Source organism: Dunckerocampus dactyliophorus, chromosome 10 (assembly GCF_027744805.1).
Source record: "Dunckerocampus dactyliophorus isolate RoL2022-P2 chromosome 10, RoL_Ddac_1.1, whole genome shotgun sequence".
Classification (NCBI taxonomy): Eukaryota; Metazoa; Chordata; class Actinopteri; order Syngnathiformes; family Syngnathidae; genus Dunckerocampus; species Dunckerocampus dactyliophorus.
The window spans coordinates 29627597-29643759 of NC_072828.1; the positions used below are offsets into that span (position 1 = coordinate 29627597).

At 43.2% G+C, this 16163-nt stretch overlaps 1 protein-coding gene across 5 annotated transcripts in view; it reads right to left on the reverse strand.

The window, feature by feature from the left end:
• opa1 (OPA1 mitochondrial dynamin like GTPase) overlaps nt 1-16163 on the reverse strand; it is a 43818-nt gene that overhangs the window by 27121 nt on the left and 534 nt on the right. For 2 of the 5 annotated variants that reach the window (XR_008572680.1, XM_054789456.1), the window contains exons 2-22: nt 15596-15923; nt 15076-15172; nt 14842-14949; nt 13208-13297; nt 12537-12613; nt 9685-9840; nt 8768-8821; nt 8052-8156; nt 7845-7931; nt 7609-7722; nt 7162-7242; nt 7010-7084; nt 6863-6934; nt 6685-6784; nt 6490-6620; nt 4889-4961; nt 4636-4708; nt 4450-4565; nt 2428-2492; nt 2237-2313; nt 360-525 (exon numbers count right to left, since the gene is read on the reverse strand). Coding sequence is in view for 4 of the 5 variants with exons in the window: in XM_054789456.1 (XP_054645431.1) it covers nt 360-525; nt 2237-2313; nt 2428-2492; nt 4450-4565; nt 4636-4708; nt 4889-4961; nt 6490-6620; nt 6685-6784; nt 6863-6934; nt 7010-7084; nt 7162-7242; nt 7609-7722; nt 7845-7931; nt 8052-8156; nt 8768-8821; nt 9685-9840; nt 12537-12613; nt 13208-13297; nt 14842-14949; nt 15076-15172; nt 15596-15923 (2245 nt within the window). In the remaining variant the exon portion in view is untranslated. The remainder of the gene's footprint in view (nt 1-359; nt 526-2236; nt 2314-2427; nt 2493-4449; nt 4566-4635; nt 4709-4888; nt 4962-6489; nt 6621-6684; nt 6785-6862; nt 6935-7009; nt 7085-7161; nt 7243-7608; nt 7723-7844; nt 7932-8051; nt 8157-8767; nt 8822-9684; nt 9841-12536; nt 12614-13207; nt 13298-14841; nt 14950-15075; nt 15173-15595; nt 15924-16163) is intronic. The other 3 variants (XM_054789457.1, XM_054789458.1, XM_054789459.1) reach the window with 3 other exon arrangements.

The window sequence follows — 16163 nt, forward strand, 5'->3', positions numbered from 1 at the left end:
TGTAAAGGTGACTATAGGAGTGTTATTTTATGCATAGAGGGCTCTAATAATGTTAAAACCCCTATTTAGAAGGTTGTCAACAGGTTTTCTATGCTCTAATTAGGAAACAATTCCATGTACAAATAAGGAATCCTATTATCGTGGTCCGGCCTGGAACTGATTAACCGCAATAAACAAGGGACTATTGTACTATGTTATGTATTCATTATTTCTGCATCCGCTTAGATGGTGCAAGATAAAAATTTTGACAGTTACATCAGTCAGTTAAAAGTTGCAATTCCAAGAAAAAAACAAGCACTCCGTATCTACTGTCCAGCAAGTGAGGCAGGGAATGGCAAGTCCTTTGTTAAAATGTTTACCTCCAGAGCTTTGTGTGGAAGCTGCTTGTCAGTCCACTGCTTGAGCTTGATGTCTACCGTGGTGTTGAAGGTCCCAGAGTCCATTGTTTGTGCGGCGGGCAGGTAGATGTTCTCAATCACGTGGGTGGAAACACGCTCCCACAGCTTCTTTTGTAGGATGGCTTCCCTGGGATGGGAAAGAATGACAACTATTTTAACAAAGTCTGTTTCTTATTTGCACGCTCGTGCTGCTGTCTTTCTGCAGCGCCGCCTTCAAGTGTATCATACACCACAGCTGTGATTGCACTTGGTGGCAGATTCCAGCACCGTTCCACCATCACCCTGTTAGCAGTTCTCACTCCTTCCCTGCCATGGCATTCTGACAATGGAGCAAACAACACCCCGCATCCCCCATGAGACCAAACTTGAAAGGATGCTCATATTTCAATAGGGTCCCCCTTTTGTTCTGGATAGGCATCTTTACTGTCAATAAGCATGATCTCTGGATTGCAGGGCCACCCCTGTTCCTGTACATGGACCATTCATCAAGACTATTGATCGCAATGAAATGATCCTCTACACATACACTAACACTAAAAATATCTTCCCCTATCCTGAACCGGTTGCCAGTCCATAGCAAGGCAATTGTGAGTGAGACGTTGAGGGGAAATTGATCTCACGCCAGCTACGTGGACCACTACAGTACACTACAAACAACACCGTCAGACATTTCGGATGATATTTACCTGACAGTGGCCTTGCTAAAAAATGAACTTTTACTGGTTAGCAATGGACTGTAAAGTCTTAAACATCATCATTTTGCCCGGGTAGTTGCTACTCTGAGTGATGCAGCTTGTCTGCGTACTCCTCACCTGGTTGCTGCCAGAAAGGCTTGGTCTGAACCCCCCAGCAACCTCTGCAGCAATGCTGGCAGAACTCATACGTCTATTTAACAAACCCGTCTGGATGTGACACTGAGCACGTGCACTCAACTTCTTTGGTGGACCATTGCGAGGCCTGTTCTGAGTGGAGGTTGTCCTGTTAAAGTGCGTATGGTCGAGGCCACTGTGCCGCAGCTCACTTTCAGCTTTCATAGCCTAGAACATCTTCATGTAGAGCAACAATTCTTTTTTTCACATCCTTAGAGAGTTCGTTGCCATGTTGAACGTCCAGTGCGCAGTATAAAAGTTTGAGAGCGATACCACCAAATGTAACAAACCTGCTCCCCATTCGCACCTAACACCTCACAATGCTAACCAGTCACTTGACCCCGCCGGAAGGAAAAATGGCTAAATGGGCGCAATTTGTAGTTGAAGCGGTTTAGACATGAACGGTTGTATGTTGTGTTATTTTGAGGAGACAACAAATTTATCGTTATCCAAGTTGTGTTTATTATTAGGCAAACTGTTTTTATATTTGAGCAAATTGTATGCATGTTTGGCCTAAATTAAGCATTTTCAAGCATGAAAATGGCTAAATGAACTAAAATACACATATAGGGCATCCAGGAGACACATTGCAAGACGACATGGTGATATGTAGTATCCTACACTGATCACCAGGTGTCAATAATGTTACATTGAAGAGACTACCGCAAGACGTACTGTACAGAACAGGAGGTATAAAAATGTTGTTTTAAAAAAGAACAAGAAGGAACTCTCCCATTGCTAACGTGTGCATAATGTCTACTATATTGGGTAATAAGGGTGTAAAGGTGACTGTAGGGGTGTTATTTCACATCTAGAGGGCTGTAATAATGTTAAAAACTTTATTCAGAAGGTCGTAAACTGTTTTTTTTATGCTCCAAGGACAAAAATATTCAATTTATGAATAAGAAATCCTACTTTGCGGAAAGTCACTTAGTCAAGTCTGGAACCAGTTAACCGTGATAAACTTACCAGTGCTGTGGGGTCACTTGGCTCAAGCTGATGACTTCATCCAAGATTTCATTCTTGGCCTTTTCATATAGTTCATTCTGCAAAAAGACATGGATGATCAGTCTTCCAACATTTTATCCACATGTCTAACTACACATTTCTAGACAGAGATTTTACAATGTTCCTATTGTAGGGGTGTGTGTTTTTCTCACCCGGTCCAGTTCTCTCAGACGAGGATAGTTGTTCTTCCACTCCGTCTCCAGGTTGAAGCGAGATGCTGGAGTATGAAGGAACAATGATTGTTACAACAATTTAAACCATCAACCATCTTTTGTTAAACAAAAATCACTTTTTTCTTCAGTAACATTTCATATTTCATTTTAAATTCATGTCCCCAAGACACAACATCACAGATCCTGTATGACATAACGCCACTTCCTACTCATGGTGCCAGTTTTATTCCAATTGGGTGATGACTTAAGACACTTAGACACACTTAACTAGCCCCATAGGACAAGAGAGGATGTGGCCAATGTTACACTCTTGTCAAAAGTCAGTGGTTTCACTCTCATTTATGTGAATACGCACGCACACGCACACGCACACGCACACATAGAGTGCCAAGCCACAGCTCCCTACTCCCGTGGAGATTCGGCTAATTGCTGGTTTGCGGGGCCACTGTGGCGCCGAACAAGGACGGAGACTGGCTGCAGTGTGATTTGACGGGGCTGTGGATCGATACGCCACACAATGGGCCTATGGGAACCTACGGGCGCATGGCCATAAATCTCTGGCTTCCCTTTGCCTGTGATTGTCTCAACTAATTGCTGCAGGAGGAGTTTGAGGTGTGGGAGGAGTAAGACCAATCAAGAGAAAGGAAAAGGGAAATGGGAATAATTGCACCTGTTCAGTCAAAGGACAATGTCTTCCTGCTTCTGTCAGGAGAAAGGGATTTATACCTTTGTTAACAGTAGCCTTAGAGGTGGGATTAATTTTACATTTGCTTTTTCTTTTTTTTATAAACTTGGCCAATAGGTAATCCCCAAATTATCACTGTTAATTTGCTTCAGACCCGACCATGATAACTGAATTTCCATGACGTAGGTGTCCTTATTTATATGGAGAAACTCTTTATGCCTTCTGAAGATGGTTTTGAACATTAGGAGCGCCCTCTAGACATGAAATAATACCCTTACACCACACTCGCATTACCCAATACAGTACACATAATAACAGCAAATCAAATACATTATACATAAGACATAGACAAAATAGACTCACACATTAGCATTGGAAGAGTTCCTTGTTTTTACTTCCGGTTTCTGTACAGTATTTTCTGCAGTGTCTATTCTCTCATCAATGTAGCATTACTGACACCTAGTGACCAGTGTAGAATACTACATATCACATCTTATTTCGTTCATTGATCCATTGTTGTGCTTGAAAATGCTTCATTTAGGCAAAAAAACAAAAAAAACATAAAATTTGCTTAAATATCCATATTTTGGGCGGCAATGGCTCAGGTGGTAAAGCAGGTCGTTGGCGGTTCGATCCTCACTCCCTCCAACCAGTCACTGTCGTGTCCATGAGTGAGACACTTCACCCACCTTGCCTCCAGTGCTGACTACCCCAGGGCTACAGAGGTAGGCTACCACCACCCGTGTGTGGCTGAGGAGTGAATCAAGAATGGGTTCACTTCATTGTGACGCGCTTTGGGTGCTTTCAAACGCTCTATATAAAATCCAATCCATTCATTTTATTATTGTTATTATTTGCCATATTTACCCATGGAACAGCATGGTTTATTAACTCATATTTTGTGGCTCGGGACGACTGTATGTCTTCACTACAATGACAATCAAGTTTTCGTACATACGCAAATCTTTCTTCCAGGGGCTTACAATAAAAAATAAAATAAAATTTGTGCATGTTGAGGTACAATCATGCTTTTATTTGTATGTTTTATTTTGAAGTTTACTTGGCATTGAACAGTGTGTGCAGGTTTTCATGGTGTGTAACTAGCCAGCAGTTAGTGACAGTCATCAAGTTAACACTACAACAACACGTCGACATAAACAGATCACTTTTCATAGCAATGACCCCTTTGGCTCTCACAACAGCAGCCAACCATGTATGTCGACCTAAGCGGGCACATTTTAGTAATAAGAAGAACACTGGACCAGATGGGTTGTCCATCTGGCAAATGCCAAAAACGACCTTGGTCGAGAGCGTACCTTTAAAGACGTCAGCCTGCTGCTCAACAGACTCCCGCACCATTTTCCAGAAGCAGTCCGAGACGGCCAGACTCAAGTTCTTTGTGGTCACCTGATGGGCCTTCAGCATACCGTCCCTGAGTGACACGACACCAAATAATGTCAGCTTCACACTAACGAACGGCAGCCAACTGTGCGGCTTGTTACCGCAATAATCTGGAGTTCTGGAAGAAGTCCTCCTCGTAATCCTTAATGGAGTCAATGCTTTCCCCACTGCTCCCTGCAGCGTAAGATTCAATAACTAAGCAAATTCTGGAGGCTACATAACAGCTAAGTAATAAAATACGATTCTGAATAAGTAAGGGCAAATGGGGATATTTGACTCATTCTTCAAGAAGGAGAGTGTTAGACATGATGATAATATTCAGAAAGCAGCACGTCTGTGGAAAGAGTGGATTACCTTTTCCGGTCACTACTGCAAAGTAGCCCAGGGCCTTCATAGGAAACAGCTTGCCCTCAACAATCTGCTGGATCTGAAATACAAATGGGAACATTTTTCAACTGACCCTGCTACAGCAATCTGGACTCATTGGTTTATATTGAAGCTGGGGGCGCCCTCTTGTGGAGAAGCAATGTATAGCATCTCTTGGCTCATTTCTATGTTACAGTCTCAGGGTTATTTTTAAAGCTTTAAAGAAATCCTCATGTGAGACACGAACACACATCTTTCTCCTTTCTGTGCGGTCTAATGATATACAGACAGACACAAAGAGGCAGTTAAGAATGCACGGAGTGACACGCAACTATTCCGCCTATAAAGCTTTCTGAAAAAATTTCATCAACTCTCTATTTACAAAATGTGACCTGCATAGTAACCAGGCTACAGCGACATTGTAATTATTATTTTTAAACTACGTTACTGGCGTAGTGACACCTTGCCACACCACACATCTACTAGCCGGCTAACCACTAGCTTCAGCACACGCCTGCCTGCAGCGTGTCAGCACCGCGCTCACAATGCCTCAGGCCACTACCAAAACCTAACGCTACATATTGGGATTGCCACCACTGCTGCTGTGTTTTTATTTTTGAAGTTCGAAAAGTTAACGGCAGGCGTAGCAATCCTTTCTATGGTGCTGTGTGAAATCAATGAAATCAAGAAAGTTCCGCTAATGCGGAAAATGACCAAAATCCAGCTAAATACTGTGCGTATTTCATGTTATCAGTGAACATGTCTGTTACTACATGGTCACAGCATAGACATAAAACCATAAATCCTAGTTGGAGGTGTTTTAATAGCAGACGAAATAGGTGTGCATGAATTACCGCCCCCTTTTTTTTTTTTTACTGCGCAGAAAAGAGAAAGCCGTGTTCACGGCTCACATATGGATTGTGGATGGGCACTTTTTTTTTTTTTAAAGTGCACTTTTCCTTTCATACACAGTCATCCCTTCGACTTAGTGGCTTGTCTGTTGGTTGACTATGGCCAATTATTAGTCAAAAAATATGCATATTTAAGCAAATGGTAAAGTGTTTTTGGTCTAAATGAAGCATTTTCAAGCATAAAACTGGCTAAATGAACTAACATACAAAATATAAGGCGTTCACACTCTCACGCATCCAAAGACAAAGGCCTGTGTAGCATCACCATCAGCATCCAACAAGCTGCAGTATCTTCACAGGTTAGCGGTTTTGTTTAAGAACTCTGTGTGTGTGCCTGTAATTTTAATGTACATGTTTGCAAGTATGATTACTATAAAAGTGTGTAGTAAGCATGCCAAATGAAACACACCATCGGTTAGTGGTATGGTGGTATGGTGTGGGGTGTTTTTTTTCCACGTGTAGAGGGCACTAATAATGTAAAAAAAAAAAACCCACAGGGTTTCATTCCTGTAACTCCAAAAACATTCAATTTATAAATGTGGACTCCTACTTTGAGGAAATTCACTTATCACGGTCGGGTCTAGGGCCGATTAACCGCAATAAATGAGGGATATGCCGTATTGCTGAGCTACTTTTTAGTTGAGGGAGAAATAAAAAATAAAAAAAGACAGGTCTTACTCTGCTCGGGCTGGCTAGGTTCTTCTCGGCCAAGTCCACTTTGGTCAACACAAAGATGGTCCTCTTTCCATGGGGGTCCATTTGACTAACCAAATCGGTCACAATGCTCCGCTCCGCATCCACACTGCCATCTGCATGCAGACAGGTTAGCATGAGCATCAACATGTTAACTCAAACTCACATGTCAACTCAAACCTTGTATGCAGAGGATGATGGCATTGGGGTTCTGCATGTAGGCCTTGCTGATACTGAAGATGGTCTCCTTGGTGTCCGATGCCATGCCCGCAGTCACCGTCTGGAAGGACCACATTTGGATACTTTAATACAACTTATGGACCATATTCAAATACTCATTTCAGAATGCAATACTCACACTGATGACGCCTGGCAAATCAACAAGCACCATTCGCTGGATGCCTGGGCCTTTCACACTCAAGGATATTGTCTATTATTTGAAAATATGTTTTACATTTATCTGTCATGCAGTGACAATGTATGCTTTGAAAAGCAACGTACAAACCTCAGAGCTGACTGTTTGCCCCTCTTTCACGCTCTTCCTCATCCTCAGCTCAATTTCATGCCTCAGAGCGGCCAGCTGCGCAAGGAACAGACAGAACAAGGTGGAAAACCTTCCTGCTGGAGTTCCAGATGGACAGACAGGATGCGACTTACATCTTCCTCCTTGGTGAGGTCAAACTCACGCCCGCTGTCCTTGAACAAAGCCACATGGTGAGGGCCTTCACTCAGCGTCACCTGCAGAGAGAAGAAGCGCTGCGTGACAAATACAAACACAAACACTATCATATATAGCCAAGACACTGTGGAATCTCGATGTGTTGTATCTTGAAAAGCTATGGTACTTGATCCAGAAGGAAACTGCCATTGTGAATAACCACTGAACTAATATTGGTATCATTATGAATCCAATTGCTAATGGTACGTTTTCATGGTGAATGAAACTAAACATGGAGCTAAAATAAATGGCAGGACTAATATTTATGGTGTAAATCACAATACGTGGAGAACTATGGCGCTTGGTGGTGGTCTGCGCTCTCCGGGTGCTTTTCTAGTTAGTCATATTTTGTAGCGTGAACAACCAATGGCAATGGTGCCCAGTACCTTAACAGGAGAACGTGTCATCATCTCTCCAGAGCCTCTGGGAAAAATCCTGGCCTGAGCTATCATCTCCAGCACGCTTGTCTTCCCAGCACTCTGATCGCCCACCACAACCACCTTCAAGGACGAAACAGTGGGAGAGGTCAAGGTCAAGAAAAAGATATCCTTACAAAAGAAAACGCAACAGCTGGACACAGCTGGTCATTATTTGAACAGAAAACCCAGTGAATGCGTCTTACCCTGGGTAGATGGTCCTGCGTATTGTAGTTGGCATCATAGTCAGACAGGATGTCCAGAACTTCTGAATACATATCAATAAGGGATTTCTACACACAAAAAGAAAAAACGGCATCGCTTAGATGAAGCATTCAAGATTTGTCATAAGAGTTAAAAACCCATGGAACAATAAAACATGAGTATATATATATATATTTTTTTTTACAAACCTTCACTTTCCTTTGGTGAATCCCTTTATCGTCTTTTTGCAGAACCACTTTCCTCAACTCCTTATTCTCTTTCTCCAGTCTCTCCAGCATGCGTTGGTATTTCAGCTAAGAGGAATGTATGACAGGAAACAAGCAGCGCTTTTAGATTCGCTCATATCAATTTGTGTAACCTTCCGTTTTGGTGCAGAGGAGTACCGATTTCCCACACGGTACATAATAAAAGCGTGGCGCAGGAAGTACGCATCTGGTGTCGTGATGCACCTCCACAAGGCCGAGTATTGTGGCTAAAAGCTGACGACAAGATGAGATCCAGCTATTTAATTTGCTGCACTGTAGGCAATGGGTGGGGATGCATGATTTTTTTTTCCCAAGCCGATACCAATACAGATAACTTCTTGGTTCACCGATACCGAGAACTTATGTACATCTATCACCTTTCAAATTTAGATTGAACTGTAGTTTGTGCACACGTGGAGGTAAAAAAGACTCAAACAAAGTTGGATTACTTGACAAACTTTACCCCTAGATTTGTCCTAACCAAATAACATGACATCACTAATGCATTAACAAAACAACCCCCCCCCCCAAAAAAAGCGTCTCCAAGTGATTTACTAGCTGACAAATGCCACTATCTTCAATGCTGGTAAAGGGCTGGTCGTCCAGCGCCTTCATTTTCATGACGAAATCAACAAAAGAACAAGAAAGTGTGACTGTACCTGGGTACGGAGCAGTTCCTCTTGGAGCTGATCTATCTTTTCTTTGTCTGATGACTAATCAAGTGGAGAAAAAGAAAGAAGAGCAACACATTCAGTTAGTGCTTCTTTGCTGTACGCCTTTGGGTCCTCTGTTGAACTTCACGAGCGGAATCACAGAAACATCCGTTACATGCACATTCACCAAAGCGTTGAAGTTGTATGAGACAGTCAAGAGAGGTCAGGCACGTATTCGCTTCCATTTGAATGAGTGAGTGAGTGCTCAGATCAGTTTTAAGATCACAAAATCATTCCCAGGCAATCCAAGGGTGATTTGTTCATTTAAATCCCAGTTCGGGACATATATTGCACATGTGCAGCAGATTTGTTTAGATTACCACCAACACAAAAGACAAAAACAAATGGGATCGACAGAAGGAAGGACAAACACTAGACGGTCAAAGATGATATCGAAGCATGTGTTCAGAGAAGAAATGACTACGTAGACGTGAGCTTCCTGCACACCTGTCGACCGACTATCCAACTCAATCATTTCTTCTCAGTTGATATAAGTTCAAGTATGAAGAAGTATTGATCACACCATGCAGGGAGGCTCCCCACTCCTTACGCCATGCTTCCATACATATCAATAGTAGTACACAGCCATGGAGGCCGAGGGGGCCCAAGTGTTTTTAACGTGGAAGCCGCTCTTCCGACAGTCAGCCTGACAATCTACTGGGGTGATGTGTTACTTGGTGTTCATTGCGGCTCCTGGAATTGGACTGCATTCGGACGGGGCATGGCAGCACAATACAAAGTTACTCAAAATCTTGAGTACCCTTATGGCCAAGTATCTATGCAACCTAGCTCCTAGATAGCTGTGCAGCGTTAAAGTGCTCTTTTTTTGGATAAGGCAGACCTAAGAGGGTTGCAACCTTCACCTTACGTGCGTGATGAGGGGGGCTGGGGTTCGAAGGCGGACTGGGAGCAGGCTCTGGCGGTGGGGGACGCGTATAATTGGCCGCAGCTGCCCGCCGGACCTCCTCCTCGTGCCGCTGGATCTGCTGCTGAATAAGAATGAGCTCGCCAAGCAGACCCTGCTGGGGTATGTCATAAGTGAGAGAGAGGGAGGAGCAGCAACACAAACCACAAGCGGACCTCAGCCAATGGCACTGCTGCTGCTCCAGCTTGTGAATGATTGTCGAGAATCTTGCCACCGGCGTCAGTGCACAGCATGTCTCTGCGAGACTGACAGCAGAAGAGGCAACTAATAGCACAACCAGCAAACCAGCACCTCTCGGCAAGTGGCATCCTTCTGTCAGCCTTCGGCACAATCATTCATCACTGGGGACGCTTGCATGCCCAACACGACACTAGCTCAGCACCTCAACGTCACCACACTAGTGGTGATGTGTATTCATGGAAAGCAACAACTGCTGACAAGCAACATAACGCTGAAGTCAGGATAGAATGGAGGATGTTGCTCTATGAAGGCTGAAGCACATAGAGAAGGTCAAATTAAGTTTTAGATCAGCTTTCCCCTGACATGAATTCATTCTCCATTCTTGTGATAGCTGTAATATTTACATATCTGATGTAAACATGGACAAATGTCTTGGGACACGCCTGTCGACTGTACATGTCTAGTCTATGTGAGCACTCCAGGGCATAGTCTGCCTTTCACCCACAGTCAGCTGACATTGGATCCAGTGTCCTCCTGGCCCTGGACAGGACAAGTGGTAGAAGGTGAATGAACAGATGGGTGAGTTGGGTATGTAAAAAGCTTTGGAATCAACTAGAACTCACCTCCCTCCTCCCAAAAATAGCTAAATATTGTAAAAAAAAAAAAAAAAAAAAAAAAAAAGGAGACAAATACAAATACTGCCGCACAGTGAGTACAACCTCCCTACCGGCCTGCTATATCTATCTGCATTGCTCACTAAATGCTTTATTATACTGTATATTCTATATTAAATGTTGGGCTTTGGGGTGGAATTTCAGTCTCCTGTAGTGATGTGCGGATCGATACTGAAATATCGATACTTCCGATACCAGCTCTTCATGCTCTGAAATCGACTCTGAAATCAAAATATTGCTACTTTTGACACTTCAGTCATTTGAGATAATACAGTATTTGCGTGAAACAATGACCGATTGCAAACGGAGCCGTGTGTGAATACGCCTTGGTTCTATAGCAGAATGAACGGAGAGAGTGAACCCTCCTGTCTCTTTGTCCCAGTGAGGAGAGGCGCGCTACACGCAGGTGAGTTCACTACTAGCTAGTTGTGAGTGTCGTGTGCTACACGATCGATTACTTTCTTAGTGCCTGTTGTGTATAAAACGCGATCTGATGTCAGTTCCAAATGTTGTCAAAAAGTTTGACAATTAAATAATACAACACCAAAACATGTACTTCTTTGACAAAACGTTACACCTCATTAAACGTAAACAGCGTATTCCACACCCAATGTTGCTAAAAGTGAATGAAGGGCGTGTTTATGCAAATGGGCTGACGTCTGCATTGACACACAATGTGAACTTCAGAGTATGCTGCCTTATTTCTACTTTTTTAATAACAAAAGTGAAACTGATTTAACATAAAAAAATATTGGGATTGGGATTTTTATTTAAGTGCAATTTTTGAGTGGGTTTTTTTATTTTCATTTTGTTTGTTCAATTTAGTATGTTCATTTTATTTAAAAGCTCTTGTCTTTCCAATTATACTCAGTTGATTGCTTTTGATACGATAATTAGGTTATGTTTCTGACGGCGTTTGTTTGTTTGTTTGTGTTCAAAATAACTTGAAAAGTTCCAAATGGATTTGAATGAAAATTTCAGGAATTGTCAGAAATGGGATATGGAAGAACAGATTACATTTTAGCGGTGATCCGGATCACCGTCTGGATCCAGGAATTTTTTAAAGGATTCTTTAACATTGCAAGATAGGACCATTTTCGGCATTTGTGCATATAACTCCACAAAACGTGGTCAGAGCAATTGGAAAACAAATACAGGACAAGTTTCCAACAGGCTCTACAAAATATCAAAGACTGATCCAAAAAATTTAGAATGATTATTTTGGTGTGAATCACAGTGGGGGGGGGGAGACTATGGCACTTGGCGGAGGTCTGCGGTCTCCGAGTGCTTCTCTAGTCATGCCATATATTATCATTCCATTCATGAGAAAACAGTGCCAAAATAATGTTCCCATGGTGACATACATCATGACATCATCATCACATTCATGACAAAATAATCTCAAAATAATATCCTTTATCAGTAATCATTTGGAGGAAAAGTATCGTCCAGCAAAATGTGGTATCGTGGCAGGTCTAGTCAATGCATTCTGTAAGTGCATTTTAGCTTCATCCTGAAATTTCCCCCCAAAGCCCAATATCCCTAACTTGGCGAGTAGTGGATGTTTAAATGAAGCTGGCATCGTTCCACATTAAGGACAGGTCCCCCCCACCCATTGATATATTTGAAAGCCTACCTTCCTTCACCTCTATGGAGACGTACTGTAAGTTCTTGTAACATCTGTCAGTGGCACATTCGTTGTTGGAAGCCTTGAATGTTGAACATGCCTCCCATTGATTCCCTGACACACTCCTCAGGACAAGGCCGTTATTTTACATTATAGGCCATAAGAAGCCCAAAGCATCTTGTGGCAAAGCTCACATGTAAACCTGGGCACCTAAAAGCTCATGTGTGACAAGGTCCAACTCAAATCAAAGAGTATTTTGATTTTGCCGCCTAGAAAGCAGATCTGTGAGGATAAGGCTGGGGGACTTGCCTTCTTGTACTGCTTGTCATCTTGTGAGGCTGCGGTGGAAGAGTCTGTAGCTTTTAACGGAGGATCACCTGAGGTTTCTAACAAGAGACAAAACAGCGATTAAGATACTGGAAAAGCGCATGAAACAAACAATATCAGGGCGGCAAGGACCACTGCTAAAATGCAAGACGATGTCAAGCGTTTGGAAGATTCAGCACTGATGTGTCAAATATACTGTGGCTGTTAGCAAAGCCAAGGCATCCTTTTCTAGCGCACGTTCACGTTCACATACGACAGCTTTGAGTGTATATTTTCCAAACGGTTGAGCATCGTCTCAAAGCAGAGCGGCGTTAGAAATGTGCTACTAAACCAGGGGAGAGAGAGGGTTGAAGTCAAAGGAGGCATAAACACACTAAAGTAGTCGGCAAAAGGTTACAGAAAGTCAAACGGATGAGGGGGGTTTGCATTTGGGAGCTTTTTTGTAACACAAGAGGACGTACTTGAATCGCAAAGCTGTTGGCTTGTATGCTTTGAAGACTATCAATGACACGATATTGTACACACGTATTCACAGTAGCCAGGTGTTGGCCACCAAACCATACCAAGATGCTGGATTTAAAAACAGTAGCAGAGAGAAAAGCAGGAAGTGGGCAGCACGAGTACACGCTAGTACACAGTGTTGGCGTACACACCTAACAACAGAAGCAGACCCGAAGCTCCTTTGACTTCACTACCCAAACTCAAACCTGTGAATAATGTGGAGGAGATGGGGGGGAAGGGGGCTGGGGAGGGGGAGAAAGGAAGATTAACACAAGAAAAAAATAAATCATGAAAGACAGAAGCAGAGGGATGATGATCAAAGCAGGCAAAGTGGAAGTGCTGCCAAACCAATGAAACATGCTCACGTCAAGTACAACAAGTCGTAGTCTCTTTCACGGCCACAACACAATGTGGCATTGTTGTGTTTGGTGTAAGCATCAGGCACTCATTGACAGTGACTTCCCCTTCCTCGTGTGACACTACGTACGGTGATCCCTCCTTTATCACGGTTCATCGGTTCCAGACCCCACCGTGTTAAGTGAATTCCCGCAAAGTAAGATTCCTTATTTATAAATGGAATCATTTCCTAGTTACAGCATAGAAAACCTGTTTACGACCTTCTAAATACGTTTTTTAACATCATTGGAGCCCTCTAGACATGAAGGGACACCTTTATAGTCACGCTTTACGCTCGTATTACCCAATCAATGTAACATTACTCATACCCACGGCCCTATGATTCCCGCGTTAACGGAATTGGCCAATAAAAACGGAATTGACCGTCTTGTGGAAAGTGAAATAATGCGAATGAAATGATGTCATTGCGACGAGAAGGGACGTTCGTGTGGGGAAGTATTTTCTCGGCGGACCTCTCAATCGTGGCGGGATGTCATCACAATCGCTGTGTCTTGTCGTCGTGTAAACACAATAAGGGTGTCATAAAAATATTGTTCATTAACTGGAATTACGTCTTCCCTAATCCCTTACAGTTTGTTGAAGATGTTGTAGCAATGTGTGCGGGGGCTGACATCCCGTTAGAAAGGTTAGCTAGGCTACATCCATTTCTCAGATTACTGGGCTAAATTAGCCAATGATGTATTGCACCAATAAATGGGAGGACTTTCGCATGTAATTGGCGTTTTATTCACTGACCCAAAAAGCACACACTCTATGCTGGTAAAATAAGTGTAAAAGGTAAAAAAAAATTATATTTTATAGGGCCCTACACACCTGGTGACTAGTGTACACTACATCATATTACATCTTTGAATGTGTCTTCTGAATGCCTTATATTTGTGCTTCAGTTCATTTAGTTATTTTTATGATTGAAAATGCTTAATTTAGGCAAAAAAGACTTACAATATGCATATATTTGGACTACTAATGGCTGTAGTAAACCACCAAACAGTATGATTTATTAATTACAATATTGTAAAATACTGCGACGGAGTCAAGCTGCGAAATTGGAAGTGAGAAGTGGCAAGGGACGGCTAATGTGTAGAATACGGGACCTTTCAGACCTTGCCTGAATAGCTCGTGAAGCTTTTATGATGGCAGCATTTGTATCATTTGCTTTCCAAGTGGAAAAGAATGGATTCTTCTTCAGTGATTTTCCACCCAGAACCAGCAAGCACAAAGCACTTTGTGTTTGTAGCTTCCAGAAGGCATCTTTGAAAAGTTCAACAGTGGGTAACAGGAAGCTACAAAGTCGTGTCGGAACGTTGACAAACTGATGGTGCATTTGACTGAGTTGGAGAAGCGCGTCAAAGAGGCGTACGTCACTCACCAGAGGTCAGCAGGCTTCTGAGCAAAGTGAAGTTCTCTCCTATCCTGTCAAAGTCGGGCATGAGTTTGGCTATTTCCTCCATCTCCGGCAGCGCTTTGGCCAGTTTATCTGTGGACAAAACAAATCAGAGCCGTCACGCGGTCGCACGGAATGCCAGGGATGTAGAAACTTCACAACAACCTTTGTGAAGTAACCGGCAGTTACTTGGTTTAGCTTGACGGCACCAAGACTTACCAAGATCTATTTGTTGGCTGAGCTCCCACACAAAGTCAGGAACGAGCCAGTTGTATTCGCTCAAGTCAGGCAGCATGTCCTTCCACTCGTCATACGTCTAAATGCACACAAATGTCAGGACGCTTTGTCAACAATTGTGGTTTACGATACAAGCATTTAGTAGGGATTGCAACATGATTAGTAATACACCACCACAGTGTTTTTGAATGTGTCTTCTGAATGCCTGATATTTGTATTTTACTTCATTTAGTCATTTTTATCCTTGAACACACTTAATGTAGGCGAAAAATACATACAGTTTGGCCGTATTCAACCACGAAACAGCAATGATTTATTAATAAATACATTTTTGTCTACTAAAATGAAACATGCAGGACAAAAATACCCAGCCACTTCGTTCATCGCCACCCTCCCTGAGAAAAGTGCACCTGAATTATGTTGTTCAATTGTGAGACGTGCGTATCAGAAATAAGTCTAAAAAGACATGCAGAAAGAAGCGATAGGAGACCCCACCACCAACCTTCTTAGCTGTGTATCCTCCGCCCACCGCGCTGCCGAGCAGGATGTACCGCAGCCTCAGCAGCCTCGCAGCGAGTCGGGCCACCCAGAAGTTGCGCTGCTGCTGGTAGCCACGGCCCCCTCCTGACCTCGGAGGCGGCTTCGGCGGTCTCATGGGTAACCGTGACATGGAGGTGAAATAACGGGCCGCCGTACGATGAGGAGGGCGCTGGGAGCTGGTGTTTCCATAGTAACGATGGTGGATGGCACGGTACAGAGGGTGCAGCTTCTGAAGGGGCACCCGAAACCGTACCCCGGTCCTGGTGGGGACCACAATCCATCGTGCCATGCTAACAGAGGGAGGGAATTGAATCACACACACAAATTAGCGCCTTACGGTGCGATAATGCTTGCATCTATGCCAAATCATGCTTTTGTCCGACAGCCTCAAGCACCAAGTATCTTTTTTTACACTTTTGGTGTGTGACCCCCGCCCCAAAATGGTGAGTGATGTGTGTGACTTATGGTGGTCATTACATTACACTTCATTACATTCCCACGATAATAGCTTTGTGGAGTACTACCCCATG